At 54.8% G+C, this 17,401-nt stretch overlaps 2 protein-coding genes and 1 long non-coding RNA gene across 3 annotated transcripts; all 3 read right to left on the bottom strand.

The window, feature by feature from the left end:
• On the bottom strand, window positions 1-4,378 carry LOC117007695 (probable serine/threonine-protein kinase kinX). Its single transcript, XM_033081018.1, has 3 exons — window positions 979-4,378; window positions 365-526; window positions 1-146 (listed from the first exon to the last, which is right to left on the bottom strand). The coding sequence occupies exons 1-3, from the start codon at window positions 4,376-4,378 to the stop codon at window positions 1-3; spliced, it is 3,708 nt and encodes a 1,235-aa protein (XP_032936909.1).
• Window positions 4,379-10,734: 6,356 nt separating this feature from the next.
• On the bottom strand, window positions 10,735-12,723 carry LOC117007694 (interferon alpha-inducible protein 27-like protein 2A). Its single transcript, XM_033081017.1, has 4 exons — window positions 12,585-12,723; window positions 11,635-11,685; window positions 11,104-11,265; window positions 10,735-10,889 (listed from the first exon to the last, which is right to left on the bottom strand). Exons 1-4 carry the CDS (start codon window positions 12,721-12,723, stop codon window positions 10,735-10,737), a joined length of 507 nt encoding a protein of 168 aa, XP_032936908.1.
• A 1,385-nt stretch (window positions 12,724-14,108) lies between these two features.
• On the bottom strand, window positions 14,109-15,249 carry LOC117007507. Its single transcript, XR_004420145.1, has 3 exons — window positions 15,106-15,249; window positions 14,739-14,810; window positions 14,109-14,296 (listed from the first exon to the last, which is right to left on the bottom strand). It is a non-coding gene; the product is annotated as an uncharacterized LOC117007507 (long non-coding RNA).
• Window positions 15,250-17,401: the final 2,152 nt, after the last annotated feature.

Genomic DNA, 17,401 nt, shown 5'->3' with positions numbered 1-17,401 from the left:
TTACTTTTTCTTGGGTTTGTCACTTACATTTTTGTCCTTTATTTTAGCTTTGATTCTCTTGGACATCCGAAAAATGCTTGCTACACCAACTTTGCTCAGTGCAGATGTCAGCTGAGTTTTGTTATCACGAGACATACGTGCACCTCCTGCAAAGAAAGATCGAGGTGTGAAGTCCCAGGAACATGGAGGCTGCCTGTGCAGTGACCCAGCACTGGACACAGTCAGTGAAGAACCCAGAGAGTTCAGAGTGACTCAGAGCAGTGAGGGGTTCAAGGGCAGGTTTTGCTCTAGAGCAAGCCCAGGATACAATCCAGTGTTCCCTGGCATGGAGATGAAGCCCAGCTACCCTGCCCTCCCCACTCACCGACCGACTGCAGCACGGCCACGGTGCTGCCGGCAGCCACTCCTCCCCCGTTGGCAATGGCAGCTGCTGACATCATCTTGGCAGCGATGGAGCCAGCGGCGATGTCGGTTCCTGTGAGCCCCAGTGCGCCTATACACGCTGGGATGGCAACCAGTGCCACTCCTTCAGGGAGGACAGAGCAGTGTTAGAGTGCTCTCTGTGACCCAAATCTCCCCCTGCCACCAGCACCCAAACCTCCCAAAGCCCTTGCTTTCAGGGCCCCTATCACTCCAGCACATCCCCAGCTCTTCAGAGGGTGGCCAAGCTGCTGGAGCTTCCCAGTGCCTACCAGGCTGCCTGGCAGGGATCTTGGGATCAGGCATCTCCTTGGCTTCTCTTGGGAAGTCACAAAGAATGACAGAATGAATTAGGTTGGAAAAGATCTTTGAGATCCAACCTATGACCTAACACCTCCTCATCAACTAAACCTCAGTGCCATGCCCAGTCATTTTATAAACATGTCCAGAGGCAGTGACTCCATCCTTTCCCTGGGTAGATAATTCCAGTGCCCAATCAGTCTTTCAATCAAGCGTTTTTCCCGATATCTAACATGGACACTTTCCCCTGCACTTTACCTGGACTAGCCTCATCACTGAGCTCAGCACCAAGATTTGCCTCATCCCTGGATTCCACATCTGCACCTGTCTCCTTGTGCTCATCATCACGTGCTGTCTCCTCCCCAGGCTCCTCACCTGAAATTATCTCCTTCTTGGGCTCATCAACTGGATTTGTCTCATCCCTGGATTCCTCCTCTGAAATTGACTTCTTCTTGGGCTCATCATCTGGAGTTGTCTCTTCCCTGGATTCCTCATTTGTAATTGTCTCCTTCTTGGGCTCATCAATTGGAGTTGTCTCATCCCTGGATTCCTCATTTGAAATTGTCTCCTCCTTGGGCTCATCACTGGGAGTTGTCTCCTGCCCAGGTTCCTCATCTGAAATTGTCTCCTTCTTGGGCTCATCAACTGGATTTGTCTCCTTCCCAGGCTCCTCATCTGAAACTATCTCTTTCTTGGGCTCATCCACTGGAGTTGTCTCATCCCTGGATTCCCCATCTGAAATTGTCTCCTTCTTGGGCTCATCAACTGGATTTGTCTCCTTCCCAGGTTCCTCATATGAAATTGTCTCCTTCTTGGACTCATCAACTGGATTTGTCTCCTTCCCAGGCTCCATATCTGAAACTATATCTTTCTTGGGCTCATCAGCAAGAGATGTCTCATCCCTGGATTCCTCATTTGAAATTATCTCCTTCTTGGGCACATCAACTGGAGTTGTCTCCTCCCTGGATTCCACATCTGAAATTGTCTCCTTCTTGGGCTCATCAACTGGAGTTGTCTCATCCCTGGATTCCTCATCTGAAATTGTCTCCTTCTTGGGCTCATCACTGACAGTTGTCTCATCCCTGGATTCCTCATCTGAAATTGTCTCCTTCTTGGGCTCATCACTGACAGTTGTCTCATACCTGGATTCCTCATTTGAAATTGTCTCTTTATTGGGCTCATCACTGGGAGTTGTCTCCTGCCCAGGTTCCTCATCTGAAATTGTCTCCTTCTTGGGCTCATTAACTGGAGTTGTCTCCTTGCCAGGCTCCTCATCTGAAACTATCTCTTTCTTGTGCTCATCCACTGGAGTTGTCTCATCCCTGGATTCCTCATCTGAAATTGTCTCCTTCTTGGACTCATCAACTGGAGTTGTCTCATCCTGGGATTCCTCATTTGAAATTGTCTCCTTCTTGGGCTCATCAACTGGATTTGTCTCCTCCCCAGGCTCCATATCTGAAACTATTTCTTTCTTGGGCTCATCAGCAAGAGATGTCTCATCCCTGGATTCCTCATTTGAAATTGTCTCCTTCTTGGGCTCATCAACTGGATTTGTCTCCTCCCCAGGCTCCTCACCTGAATTTATCTCCTTCTTGGGCTCATCCACTGGATTTGTCTCATCCCTGGATTCCTCATCTGAAATTGTATCCTTCTTGGGCTCATCACTGGGAGTTGTCTCATCCCTGGATTCCTCATCTGAAATTGTATCCTTCTTGGGCTCATCACTGGGAGTTGTCTGCTCCCCAGGTTCCTCATCTGAAATTATCTCCTTCTTGGGCTCATCAACTGGATTTGCCTCATCCCTGGATTCCTCCTCTGAAATTGTCTCCTTCTTGGGCTCATCACCAAGAGCTGTCTCCTCCCCAGGCTCCTCATCTGAAATTGTCTCCTTCTTGGACTCATCAACTGGAGTTGTCTCATCTCTGGATTCCCCATCTGAAATTGTCTCCTTCTTGGGCTCATCAACTGGAGTTGTCTCATCTCTGGATTCCCCATCTGAAATTGTCTCCTTCTTGGGCTCATCAACTGGATTTGTCTCCTCCCCAGGCTCCTCACCTGAATTTATATCCTTCTTGGGCTCATCCACTGGATTTGTCTCATCCCTGGATTCCTCATTTGAAATTGTCTCCTTCTTGGGCTCATCAACTGGATTTGTCTCCTTCCCAGGCTCCATATCTGAAACTATTTCTTTCTTGGGCTCATCAGCAAGAGATGTCTCATCCCTGGATTCCTCATTTGAAATTATCTCCTTCTTGGGCACATCAACTGGAGTTGTCTCATCCCTGGATTCCTCATTTGAAATTGTCTCCTTCTTGGGCTCATCAACTGCATTTGTCTCCTTCCCAGGCTCCATACCTGAAACTATATCTTTCTTGGGCTCATCAGCAAGAGATGACTCATCCCTGGATTCCTCATTTGAAATTGTCTCCTTCTTGGGCTCATCAACTGGAGTTGTCTCATCCCTGGACGCCTCATCTGAAATTGTCTCCTTCTTGGACTCATCAACTGGAGTTGTATCATCCCTGGATTCCCCATCTGAAATTGTCTCCTTCTTGGGCTCATCAACTGGATTTGTCTCCTTCCCAGGCTCCATATCTGAAACTATATCTTTCTTGGGCTCATCAGCAAGAGATGTCTCATCCCTGGATTCCACATCTGAAATTGTCTCCTTCTTGGGCTCATCAACTGGAGTTGTCTCATCCCTGGATTCCTCATCTGAAATTGTCTCTTTATTGGGCTCATCACTGGGAGTTGTCTCCTGCCCAGGTTCCTCATCTGAAATTGTCTCCTTCTTGGGCTCATTAACTGGAGTTGTCTCCTTGCCAGGCTCCTCATCTGAAACTATCTCTTTCTTGTGCTCATCCACTGGAGTTGTCTCATCCCTGGATTCCTCATCTGAAATTGTCTCCTTCTTGGGCTCATCAACTGGATTTGTCTCCTCCCCAGGCTCCATATCTGAAACTATTTCTTTCTTGGGCTCATCAGCAAGAGATGTCTCATCCCTGGATTCCTCATTTGAAATTGTCTCCTTCTTGGGCTCATCAACTGGAGTTGTCTCATCCCTGGATTCCTCATCTGAAATTGTATCCTTCTTGGGCTCATCACTGGGAGTTGTCTGCTCCCCAGGTTCCTCATCTGAAATTATCTCCTTCTTGGGCTCATCAACTGGATTTGCCTCATCCCTGGATTCCTCCTCTGAAATTGTCTCCTTCTTGGGCTCATCACCAAGAGTTGTCTCCTCCCCAGGCTCCTCATCTGAAATTGTCTCCTTCTTGGACTCATCAACTGGAGTTGTCTCATCCCTGGATTCCTCATCTGAAATTGTCTCCTTCTTGGGCTCATCAACTGGATTTGTCTCCTCCCCAGGCTCCTCATCTGAAATTGTCTCCTTCTTGGGCTCATCAACTGGAGTTGTCTCATCCCTGGACTCCTCATCTGAAATTGTCTCCTTCTTGGGCTCATCAACTGGAGTTGTCTCCTCCCTGGATTCCTCATCTGAAATTGTCTCTTTCTTGGGCATATCACTGGGAGTTGTCTCCTGCCCAGGTTCCTCATCTGAAATTGTCTCCTTCTTGGGCTCATCAACTGGATTCGTCTCCTTCCCAGGCTCCTCACCTGAATTTATCTTTCTTGGGCTCATACACTGGAGTTGTCTCATCCCTGGATTCCTCATTTGAAATTGTCTTCTTCTTGGGCTCATCAACTGGAGTTGTCTCATCCCTGGATTTCTCATCTGAAATTGTCTTCTTCTTGGGCCCATCACCAGGAGTTGTCTCCTCCCCAGGTTCCTCCCTTGAAATTCTCTCCTTGGGTTCCTCATCCCGAGGTGGCTTCCTCTTGAATATCTTGGCAGACTTTCCTGCACCAAGTGACAGTAGGATATATATCAGCCCAATTTTGGCACCAAGAGAGAAACCTGCAGCTACCGGCCAGTGCTGTCCCTCCCTCACAGCAGCATCCTGAGTCTCTCCAGCCCCAGCACTCGCAGCCCCCAGCCTGGCAGTGAACCGGAGTGCCAGTACTTGGCCAAGTGCTCCAGTGGCAGCTCCTTCACCTCTGTGTCTCACGGCTTAGAGGGAAAAAGGCAGGAGGACAGGAGGGAGAAGAGGAAAAGGATAAGGAAGAGGAAGAGGACGGGGAAGGTGGAAGATGGAAGTGAGCAGCACTGTCCATGCTGCCCGCTCTGCCCACCTGCCCGCAGTGTTGCTCACCTGCCCGCAGTGCCGAACCGGATCCGTCCCGATCCTCCCTCGGGACCGCCCCGTCCCAGGCACGCCCAGGGCAAAGGGCTGAGCGTGAGTCTTTATTCGGGGGTCAGATTACAGCAAGGGGGGCACGGGAGGTGGGGGGGGGGGGCTCCCAGCCGGGGTACTGAGGGGTTCCAGAGTGCGGGGTCACGGCACACAGCTGCGAGGGTCCCGGTGTGTACCGGGGGTCACGGCACAGCAGCCACACCAGAGCCCTGTTGGGAGCCCTGGTGGCTGTCGCAGCTCAAGCCCTGCCAGTCCCAAGCACCTTGCAGCCGCTCGATCATCACCCACACCCCTCCATCCCCAGTCGGGATCAGGGGAAGAGTGAAAGAGTAAAACCCAGAAAACTCGTGGGTTGAAACAGTTTAATAGGGAAAGCAAAAGCCATGCACGCAAGCAATGCAAAGCCAGGAATTCATTCCCTGCTTCCCATGGGCAGGGAGGGGTTCAACATCTCCAAGCCGGGTCCCTTCACACGGGCCAGACACTTGGGAAGAGAAACACCATCACTCCAAATGTGCCCCCCTTTGTCCATTCATTTATGTCACACTGGGACATCCCATCGGTCACCTGTCCCTGTCCCTGCCTCCCCCCAGCCTCCCACACGCTCCCAAAGCCCTCCCTGGGAGGGGCAGGACAGGCCTTGGTTCTGGGCAAGCTCAGCCATTACAAACTCCTCAACCCCGTGCTCAGCACAAAACCAAAGCTCAGCCCCAGAGCAGCCCCTGGGAGGAAAATTATCTGTAACCCAGTGCAAAACAGCGTGATGACCGAGAGCTGTGAGGAGTCCTGGGGAAGAGGAAGAGAAATCAGTCCAAGGCCCCTCAGCTGCCCCGGCCTAAGCGTAGGGCCCCCCCCATCTCCCCTAGCAAGGGAGAGCACCCCATGGGGGAGCAGAACCCACAGACCTCACCTCCCTGCTGCCATCAGGTGTCCCCACACCCAGGGCAGTGCAGGCAGTGGGGCCACACGGGGCACCCCTGAACCTGGACCCTGCTCCCAGGGCCACCCCAGGCCCTGGACATGCTGCTGGCACTGCCCTGGGAGGCCAGTGCTCAGGGTACTGGGGAAATACTGTGCTGCCTTGTTTACCAACAATGTTACATAATGTATGTATTTCAGGAAAATAATAGAGAGAATATAGGAACTGAAATTCAGCTGAGTGTGGGGTCAGCCCTGAGGTCACACACAGGGCACAGTAGAAGACACACAGCACTAGTCAACACAGTCTGTCACTGTCACCAGCACAAGGTGAATCAGTTTATCACAAAGCTGTGCAATGCCTGGATGGGAGCCAGTGGCCATGGTGAAGCAGAGGTGGTGCAGGGGCTGTGGGGAGCACCTCCTGCCCAGCCCCATTCCCATGCCTGGCCTCTGCCCAGTGCAGCCCAGGTGCAGGCACTGCTCATACGGCTTCTGTGCCCACAGCCATCCCAGAGCTGAGATCCTTGTGTTTGGAGCCATGGCCATGTGTGCCTTGGACCCAGAGCCCCTCAGTGGCTGGAGGGTGCTCAGGCTGGTGTTTTAGGGGATGGCTGCCTCTTGTGGGTGATGGGATGCTCCAGGGTGCAGCCAAGGCTCAGTGGTTTAGGCTGTGGGGGCACCTGAAAAGCTTCAGTCCAGTAAGAGTCTCCCCAGACTGTGCCAGGGTCTGTACCTGCAGTGACCTGTGCTTCCTGAGCACATCCAACCCCTTTCTGTTCTCCCTTTCTTCCTCTGGCCACTGCTGCCAGTGGACACAGGAGCTCTTGCTACAGGTCAGACACCTGCCTGCACAGCCCCTGATACCCTCATCATTGACCCCTAACCCAGCAGGTTCTGGCTCTTCCCGGCACATTGGGAATTTATCCCTTCACCAGATTTAGGTTGGATTCAGAACAGTGAGGGCTTCAAAGGCTGATTTAGCTCCACAGGAAGCCCAGGATACAGCCCCATGTTCCCTCCCAGCACAACCCAGATCCCTGTCCTCTGCAATCCCCAATTCTGAAACAGAAGGCAAAATATTTGGAATTCATAGAGAAGTCCATGGTCTTACGATTTGCCAGTGCTGCAGGGATAAAAGCACAGCGTGAGGGTGCTCTCTGTGACCCACATCTCCCCCTGTCACCAGCACCAGAACCAGCCTCCCCAAAAGCACCCAGGGACCAGAGCAGGGAGCGAGGGCTGGGGGCGCAGGTGTGGGGACACCCCATGGGCAGCAGGACAGGAGTAGTGTGCAGGGCTGCAGCAGCAGGGGCAGGCAGAATTCCAGGGCCAGTGCTGCCCCTTCCCTCCCAGCAGCACAACCAGCAAAGCACAGCACAGCTCATCCCATGCCAGAGGCTCACCTACAACTGCGGCTCCTACGATGAATCCCGCAGCGAATGAACACATAAAAAAAATAAAGGCTAAGAAGGAAAATGGCATAAGAACAGCAGTGTGGGCACTAGCGCTCTTCCCAGCAGGACCCCCCCAGTGCCCTGTGCCAGGCAGGGCAGGGGCCTGGGGGCAGCAGCAGCTCTCCCAGCCCCACCCTCCTTCAGCCCTGCAGACACCCAGCAGGAGAGGGGAGAAGGGGGAACCCCAGGGTCCCCATGCCCCCCTGATCTGTCCCACTGCAGGTTCTGTGCCCCTCAACCCCCTGAACCACCCAACTTACATGTGCTGGACTGGGTGTGAGCGTGAGCTGCCATGAGTCTGCTCTAGGCCTGGTCCCTTGGGAAGCAAGAACAAGGCAGGCAGGTGGGGTCAGTGGGGCTTTACTGCCCTGCATGATTGCCCCAGCCGCCCCTGTTCCACCCAGCAGACCCCGATCCCCTCCCCTCACAAGAAATATCCCTCAGTTCCAGCCCAGCCTCCTGCCCAGCCCAGGGCTCAGTGGCTGCTCCACCAGTGCAGTGAGGTGATCAGCCTCCCCTTATTGTCCCCCATCATAGGAAGGTTGTTGTCCCCAAATCCCCACAGAGGGATCTCAGCACCCTACACCACCAACCTGTCCGACGTGTGCTGTTCTCTGTGTGGCCAAGGGTCAGCCGGAAAGACTGAGGCCTAGGTTACGTTGGGTCAGGTCAATTGATTTTTGAAAAGTTTTGAAACCGCTCTCTGCGTTTCACTTACCCATTAACTCTTGATGTTCTGTCTCTGCTAGAGCAGGGCTGGGTCTCTCCCATCCTCAGGGTCAGACCCTGGCAGTGTCCCCCAGGGAGCCCTTTCACCCCGACCGCCTCACACGGGAGGTGCAGGAGCTGAGGGGGAAGGACGAGCCGGGCTGGGGGCTCCTCAGGCTGTGCCAGGGCTCCTGTGGCTCCACGGGGCATCTCCTGAGCAGGTTTGAGACCTCTGAAACTCCTCAGCTCTAACTCACACCCACAGCAGTCTGGAGGGCCGAGCTGCAGCCACTCTGCCTGCCTCAAAACCCAGCCAAAGCCCAGCTCTGCACCCCCATTTCTCCCCCTGTCCGCACCCATTCCTCAGCCCGAGCCCGCTCAGGGCAGCACGGCGGCAGCGGCGAGGGACAGCGGGTGCTGTAGCTCATGCGCCGCTGCAGCTGGTTGAAGGGGACCAAATCCAGTTGCAAATTGATCTGGTTCCTTTTTACCAGCCCCAGGGACGCATTGTCTCTCTGGAGGAGTCTTCTGGATGCTGCTGGTCATGGGGGCCTCCGGCGTGGGGGTCCCAGCCCAAAAATACATACTTCTTAACATTCCATAACGCCGGCCGGCTCCATATGGGCATATGAAGAAGTATGTAGGGTTGGGAGGGAGAGGCGGGCGCTGCGGGGCTGGGGTCACAGGGCACGGGGCTGTTCCTCTCCTGGCCGTGTCCTCCAGCTCTAGAGAGACCCTGGAAGGAGCCAGAGGCCATGGTGAAACACGAGACTGGCCACGGGCTGTGGGGAGCAGCTCCTGCTCACTCCCAGTGCCATCCTCAGCCTCTGCCCACTGCAGCCCAGGCAGAGACACTGCCCACATGGGCCCTGTGTCCACATCCATCTTTGTGCATGGAGCCAAGACACCAACCATTGCCATGAGCCACCACTGTGGCTGCCACCACAGCCCTGCTAGCCCAGGATGCTCTGCCAGCACCCCAGGAGCTCCCCAGGGATCCGGCCATGAGGATCCCAGACACGGCTCCCAGGACCCAGGACAAGGCCCCAGCCCAGCAGGAGCAGTGGGGCACAGCGTGTGTGGCAGGAGCAGCTGCCCTGTCCCAGCCCAAATCAAAGTGAGTGGGTGTCCTGAGCCCGAGGCTGCAGAGCTGCACCCACTGAACCCCTCGGGCTCTGCCGGCCCTGCAGTGCAGGGCGATGCTGCCCTGAGGATTTGCTGGAGCAGTGCTGGGCTCCCAGGGACTGCCAGGGTTCAGTGGAGCCAGCCCCTCGCTGTGCAGGGGGACAGGGGGCAAGGCTGGAAACACTGCCTGCTGCAATCCCTTCCTGCAAATCCCCAGGTGCAGGGCAGCTACCTGAGTCACGACACACACCAAGGAACAGCACACACACCCACACCAGCCATGCCCATTTATTAAAGCTTTCAAAGCATTTATTCCTATAGGCAATCCAAATCTTTTATAGGTGCAGCTGTGGGTCAGCAGGGGATTTCTAGCTTATGCTCTGGGAAGACACGAATTAGGCTGCTTGGAAGGAAGGAAATGTGCTTCTGTTCACAGGCTGTGGTCCCCAGGAGCTCTTCAAAAGCACAGCATGGTGCCTGCTGCTGCTTCCAGGACAGAGTCAGGTCTTTTGTTGATCCCAGCCCTTGTCTAGGTTGATATCTTCAAACTAAGGAAGAAATCACTCATTCAGTCTGACCACTGGCACCAGCTTCTCCCAGCAGCAGAGTTATAAGAACTTGCATTTTTATCTTCAGTTTCCCCACCACAGTCCCAAGGAGCATTCCAGAAGTGTTCTGTTGTGTTGTGCTTTCAGAGGGAGCAGTTTTGGACATGCCAGGAAGAGCAAGTGGCAGAAGAGCTGTTACAAGGTGCTGGGAAGGTGCTTTGGGAAGGCAGGTAATTGATGGTACATGACAAAACACTAATATAAATATGAAGTCCCTCAGATTCATGGTTTTATATTCAAAACATCTCACTGAGGAGGTCCTTGATGCTCAGGCACTGGCACCAGTGCTGGCCCTGCTCCAGGGAGTGTGGCACAGATGCAGAATGGTTTTTAATGTCATAAAACACTCAAAGAAACTTGGGCAGCTTGGATTCCTCTAACCACAGAACTGAAATGTCCATAGGACATCACATTCCCTAAGCTGATGGATTTTCAGCAGACATTCAGCTTTTATTAAAGAAACAAGACCTGGGATACCTGACTTTCACCTGCCAGGTGGGAGAAGGGAATTTATGACAATGAAGCAGTGAAGTTAGACAGAGATTTACACCCCACATCTCAAAATGAACCCCAAGAACATGGTTTTAATCTTGGAAGTTCGAAGTGGATGTGGGCAGCACAAGCCACACAGTTTAAAAGCAGAATCTCACATGTTTCATGTGGGGATGGTGCTCTGGGTACTCTGTCACCCTCTAATGCCACCATCACCCAAGAGCTGCAGTGACACACAAACACCATCTCTGCTGCAGGAAAAGTGCCTTTATTGAGCACTTGTTGCTCAAGAGAATCCAAAGCTTTCAAAAGGGGAGGCAAAGCCCGGAGGGGTCTGTGGGGCTTTGCCAGCACCTGCCATTGTGCATTGCAAAGCCTTGGGGTCAGGCACCTGCTTGGCTTCTCCTGGGTTCCTCGTCTGGAGTTCTCTCCTCCTCATGTTCATCACCCGAGTTACTTTTTCTTGGGTTTGTCACTTGAATTTTTGTCCTTTTTTTTAGCTTTGTCTTTTCGAGCTTTCTTGGACAGCAAAAAACCGCTTGCTCCACCAACTGTGCTCAGTGCAGATGTCAGCCCAATTTTGGTAGCAAGAGAGAAACCTGCAGCTCCTGCAATGACAGATCGAGGTGTGAAGTCCCAGGAGCATGGAGGCTGCCTGTGCAGTGACCCAGCACTGGACACAGCAAACAACCCAGAGAGTTCAGAGGGACTCAGAGCAGTGAGGAGTTCAAGGGCTGGTTTGGCTCTAGAGCAAGTCCAGGATACAATCCAGTGTTCCCTGCCATGGAGATGAAGCCCAGCTGCCCTGCCCTCCCCACTCACCGACCGACTGCAGCACGGCCACGGTGCTGCCGGCAGCCACTCCTCCCCCGTTGGCAATGGCAGCTGCTGACATCATCTTGGCAGCGATGGAGCCAGCGGCGATGCCGGCTCCTGTGAACCCCAGTGCGCTGATGAACAACGGGATGCCAACCAGTGCCACTCCTGCAGGGACAATGGTGTTAGGGTGCTCTCAGTGACCCAAATCTCTCCCTGCCACCAGCACCCAAACCTCCCAAAGCCTCCCCAAAAGCACCCAGGGAGCAGAGTGGGGAGCGAGGGCTGGGGCTGCAGGTGTGGGGACACCCCATGGGCAGCAGGAGAGGAGCAGTGAGCAGGGCTGCAGCCGTGGGGACAGGCAGAATTTCAGGCTATGACCAGTGCTGTCCCTTCCCTCCACCTCACTGCACCCCAATTCTACCCAGTCCTTGTACTTGCAGCCCCAGCCCCAGCCCCAGCCCATTCCCCAGGACCACTGGGAGATGGGACCGGGCAGTGAACCCAAGCACTGCTCATCCAGTGCCAGATCCTCACCTGCTCCCACTGTGGCTCCAATGACAGCTCCAATGACTTTCTTTTTCTTCCCTGAGAAGGAAAATGGCAGGAGGGCAGGAGGAACAGGAGCATGGACAGCAAAGCTCCCCTGAGCAGTGCAGAGCACTCTGTGCCAGGCAGAGCAGGATCCCAGGGCCAGCAGCAGCTGCTCCATCCTCCCCCTGCCTTCATCTGCCTCCAGCCCCTGAAGACCCCTGGGAGGAGGCCCCTGGTGGGGTGAGTGCCACTGCCCCCCAGGGTGGGAGGAAAAGGGAGAAGGGGCTCACCCCAGAGGGCCCACCCACCCTGCCCTGCCCTGCCCTGCCCTGCCCTGCCCACCAACCCGGAACAGCACAGGACACAGGGCACATGTCAGCCCAGTCTGTCACCTGCCACCAGCACAAGATGAATCAGAGCTCATAACAAACTCAGTCACTGCCTTGCTAGCCCCTCCCTCTGCAGGGGGACAGGGAGCAGGGATGGAAGCACTGCCCACGGGAATCCCTTCCTGGAGCACAGCAAATCCCAAGGCACTTAGCAGGTACCTGGGCCCTGACTGCACACCCAGCACCTCTGCAGCCCCAGCTGCACTTTTGCTTTCAGGGCCCCTATCACTCCAGCACATCCCCAGCTCTTCAGAGCGTGGCCAAGCTGCTGGGGCTTCCCAGTGCCTGCCAGGCTGCCTGGCAGAGATCTTGGGATCAGGCATCTGCTTGGCTTCTCTTGGGAACTGAATGAACTAGGTTGGAAAAGATCTTTGAAATCCAGCCTGTGACCTAATACCTCCTCATCAACTAAACCATGGCACTGAGTGCCACGTCCAGTCCTTTTTTAAACAGTCCAGGGACGGTGACTCCACCCCCTCCCTCGCCAGCCAATTCCAGTGCCCAATCAGTCTTTCAGTGAAGAATTTTTTTCTGACATCTGACCTAAATTCCCCTGCATTTTACCTGGACTATTCCTACCCTTGGGACTGCTACCAGGATCATCCTTGGGACTGGCACCAGGAGTTGTCTCATCCCCGGATTCCTCATCTGAAGTTGTCTCCTTCTTGGGCTCATCACCAGGAGTTGGCTTTTTCTTGGGCATCTCGGCAGACTTTCCTGCACCAAGTGACAGCAGGATATATATCAGCCCAATTTGGGCTCCAAGAGAGAAACCTGCAAATCCAGGCCAGTGCTGTCCCTCCCTCACAGTAGTATCCTGAGTCTCTCCAGCCCCAGCACTCGCAGCCCCCACCCTGGCAGTGAACCCGAGTGCCAGTCCTTGGGCAACTGCTCCAGTGGCAGCTCCTTCGCCTCTGTGTCTCACGGCTTAGAGGGAAAAAGGCAGGAGGGAGAAGAGGAAAAGGATAAGGAGGAGGAAGAGGACGGGGAAGGTGGAACATGGAAAGAAGCAGCACTGCCCATGCTGCCCGCTCTGCTCACCTGCTCGCAGCGTGCCTCATCTGCCCGCAGTGCCAAACTGGAACCGTCCCGATCCTCCCCCGGGACCGCCCCGTCCCAGGCACGCCCGGGGCAAAGGGCTGAGCGTGAGTGTTTATTCGGGGGGTCAGATACAGCAAGGGGGGCACGGGAGTGAGGAGGGATCCAAGCCAGGGTACTGAGGGGTTCCAGAGTGCGGGGTCACGGCACACAGCTGCGAGGGTCCCGGTGTGTACCGGGGGTCACGGCACACAGCTGCGAGGGTCCCGGTGTGTACCGGGGGTCACGGCACAGCAGCCACACCAGAGCCCTGTTGGGAGCCCCGGTGGCTGTGGTAGCTCAAGCCCGGCCAGCCCCAAGCACCTCGCAGCCGCTCGATCACCACCCACACCCCTCCATCCCCAGTCGGGATCAGGGGAAGAGTGGAAGAGTAAAAGACAGAAAACTCGTGGGTTGAAATGAGCAGTTTAATAGGGAAAACACAATAAAGGGCCTCAGTCAAACAGCACCAAGCCCAAAAGCCTGCAGAGCTTATGGTGCAAGCCCTGCTACCTCAGGATGCTCTGCCAGCACCCCAGGAGCTCCCCAGGGATCCGGCCATGAGGATCCCAGACACGGCTCCCAGGACCCAGGACAAGCCCCAGCCCAGCAGGAGCAGTGGGGCACAGCGTGTGTGGCAGGAGCAGCTCCCCTGTCCCAGCCCAAATCAAAGTGAGTGGGTGTCCTGAGCCCGAGGCTGCAGAGCTGCACCCACTGAACCCCTCGGGCTCTGCCGGCCCTGCAGTGCAGGGCGATGCTGCCCTGAGGATTTGCTGGAGCAGTGCTGGGCTCCCAGGGACTGCCAGCACTGTCAGGGTTCAGTGGAGCCAGCCCCTCGCTGTGCAGGGGGACAGGGGGCAAGGCTGGAAACACTGCCTGCTGCAATCCCTTCCTGCAAATCCCCAGGTGCAGGGCAGGTACCTGAGCCACGACACACACCAAACACCACACAACACCACACCCATACCAGGAAAGGTCTTTTATAACAGGTTTCTAAGCATTTACTACTCAAAACAGTGCAAATCTTTTCATTGAGCAGCTGAGTGTCAGAGGCGGATTTCCATTTCCTGCACTGGGAAGACACACTTGCAAGGCAGGAAAGGTGGTTATCTTCATTAGCAGTAATTATCAGTTCGTCCTTTGGGCAGCAAGGCAAGGGCTACTGCTTGCAGAGCAGTGTCAGGCCATTTGTTTTCCCCCTATAAAGACAGGAGTGTCATGTCCTAGAAGCATCAAGGGTCCCTGCTGATGGACAAGCACGAGGCAGGGACAGTCAGCAATGTCCCTCCACCAAGGGTCTCCTCAGTCTGTGCCAGAGACTTGGCCTGCAGCAAGCTCTACTCCCTGAGCACATCCAAGCCCTTTCTGCTCCCCCTTTCTGTCTCTGGCCAGTGCTGCCAGTGGACACAGGAGTTCTTGCCACAGAGCAGACACCTGCCTGCACTAACACCCTCAGCTTTGTCGCCTACCCCAGCAGGTCCTGGCTCTTCCCAGCACATTGGTATTGATCCTTTTCTCTACAGTTTGGGTGAATTCAGACCAGGGAGTGATTAAAGGGCTGCTTTAGCAGCAGAGTAAGCCCAGGCCACAGTCTCGTGTTCCCACACAGCACAGCCCAGGTCCTCTTACCTCCCCACTCACCAGTTTCATATGTGAAGTCAAAAACTCCTTTCACCTTCACACAAAATTTCGTCCCTAAGCCCCTTTTCACTGCTGCAGGGAGAAAAGCACAGTGTTAGGGTGCTCTCTGTGACCCACATCTCCCCTCTGGTGCCACCAGCACCAGAACCGGCCTCCCCAAAAGCACCCAGGGAGCAGAGCAGGGAGCGAGGGCTGCGGGTGCAGGTGTGGGGACACTCCATGGGCAGCAGGAGAGGAGCAGTGTGCAGGGCTGCAGCAGCAGGGGCAGACAGAATTCCAGGGCCAGTGCTGCCCCTTCCCTCTCAGTAGCTCCCCGGAGTGAACACAAAACTGTTCAAAAACTACTTATCCCATTTTAGACTCTCACCTACATATGTTCCTGCAGCGACCACTGCCAAACCGAGTACAACAACAGCTACAACGATGACTGCACTTCCAGTTGCAGCTGTACCTGCAACTTTAGCTGCAACTGTACCTGCAACTTTAGCTGCAGCTGTGGCTTTACCTGTAGTTGTAGCTGTAGCTGCAGCTGCAGCTGCAGCTGTAGCTGTAGCTGCTGCTGAGAATGAAGAAGAGAGAAGAGCTGGAGTGTGGGCACTAGAGCTCCTCCTGGCAGGAGCCCAGTGCCCTGTGCCAGGCAGGGCAGGGGCCCGGGGGCAGCAGCAGCTCTCCCAGCCCCACCCTCCTTCAGCGCTGCAGACACCCAGCAGGAGAGGGGAGAAGGGGCGAACCCCAGGGTCCCCATGCCCCCCTGATCTGTCCCACTGCAGGTTCTGTGCCCCTCAAACCCGTGTGCCACCCAACTTACCCATTGTGGACTGGATGTGAGTACGAGCTGCTATGAGTCAGCTCTAGGCCTGGTCCCTTGGGAAACAAGAACAAGGCAGGCAGTTGAGGTCAGTGGGGCTTTGCTGTCCTGCATAATTGCTCCAGCCACCCCTGTCCCACGCAGGAGACCCCATAATGCAGAGACCCCTCAGACCCCAACCAGGCTCCTGCCTGGCCCTGGGCTACCTGGCTGCTCTGCTGGGGACAGAGGCAGGGTCTCAGCCTCACAGAGATTCTGAAAAATTGAGAGAAAGGAGCTGGTTTTATACCCTTCTTCAACACCCAGTATTTCCTAGTATGTTTTTTTTCACTTAGCCTCCTATCAGACATTGCCACGTCAGAAACACTTTCTTGATGTCCTTCTATAGGATGATCACATGTTGTTCAGGGGTCTGGCAGATTCCTGCAGGCTCCTCTCCCTAGGGCGTTTCTTCCCAAGGTCAGGGCAGATAAGCTTCACTGTGCTGCCATGGCATTCTACAGGTGCATCCCACACCCTGTAACTCAGTTCTATCTTATCTTGCTCTCTACACTGGTGAAGCAAGGTGAGCATCACCCCATTATTGTCCCCATTTCAGAGAAAGGCTGCTGTCCCCAAACACCTCCCATGGGACCAGAGCACCCCACACCATGAACCTGTCCTTCGAGTACTGTGCTCTGAGGGTCAAAGTGCTGCAGTAAAGATCCCAACAGGGAAATTTATAACACAGGTAATTTACTACAAATGGCTCAATCACTGAGTTTTGCTTTCATTCTCATTGACTCTTGATGTTACTGTCTCTGCTGGAGCAGGGCTGGGGCTCCCCCATCTCCAGGACATTGGACTCTGGGGTTTTCACCGCAGGAAGCCTGTTGCTCTTCCACTGTGGGGAACAGGGAGGAATTCTTTTAAAAATAGATGGTCTAGAAGGAAATCAAGTTAACTGAAATAACAGTGTATGTGAAAACCGTTTCTTGATAAAGGAAAAACAAGAATAAAAAAGAAGTTACCCTACAAAAAAGGAAAGGCAGAGAAGGAGAAAGGAAAATGGAAAATGAGTGTGAGGAGAGAGAGAGGAAGAGAGAGACAAAAAGCAGGAGCTGCCAGCAGCAGATGGGGCAGTGCTGTCGATGTGCACAGCCCGCGGGATGTGCTCGCTGCCACCTGGGGACGGACACGCGATGGGTGAGCGGGGCTGGGGCCGGAGGGGAGGGAGCCTGGAACGGGGCACGGCGGGGATCGGGCGGCAGGGTGGGCTGGATCGGGGTGGGCAGGGTGGGCTGGATCGGGGTGAGCAGGATGGGCTGGATTGGGGACAGGCGTAGCTGGACACAGGTGGTTCAGGCAGGACCATAGGGGTGATGCACCGGTCTGGTAGGCAGGGACACAGGGAGGCGGGACAGACGTGAGGGTGAGCAAGAGCCTGCGAGAGCAGAAGATCCAAAAGGCAGGCTTGAGCCAGGGCAAAAAGGACAAAAAGCAGGCTGGAGCCAGGGCAAAGGAGCAAAGAAGCTTGGCAGGCTCGTGGCAGAGGAAAACCGCAAGACTCAAAGGCATCCAGACTGAAAAAATCCTCAGTGACCACGCCCCAAAAGCAAAAGCACTAAGAAGCCCCCCAGCCAAATAGCCCGCAGCCAAAAGCAGTTCTCATAAGCCCCCAGAGCTTGTGGTGCAAGCTGTGATACCTCAGGATGCTCTGCCAGCACCCCAGGAGCTCCCCAGGGATCCGGCCATGAGGATCCCAGACACGGCTCCCAGGACCCAGGACAAGGCCCCAGCCCAGCAGGAGCAGTGGGGCACAGCGTGTGTGGCAGGACCAGCTCCCCTGTCCCAGCCCAAATCAAAGTGAGTGGGT

Source organism: Catharus ustulatus, chromosome 26 (genome assembly GCF_009819885.2).
Source record: "Catharus ustulatus isolate bCatUst1 chromosome 26, bCatUst1.pri.v2, whole genome shotgun sequence".
In the NCBI taxonomy this organism is placed as follows: domain Eukaryota; kingdom Metazoa; phylum Chordata; class Aves; order Passeriformes; family Turdidae; genus Catharus; species Catharus ustulatus.
This window is presented reverse-complemented; position numbering and strand designations above follow the sequence as displayed.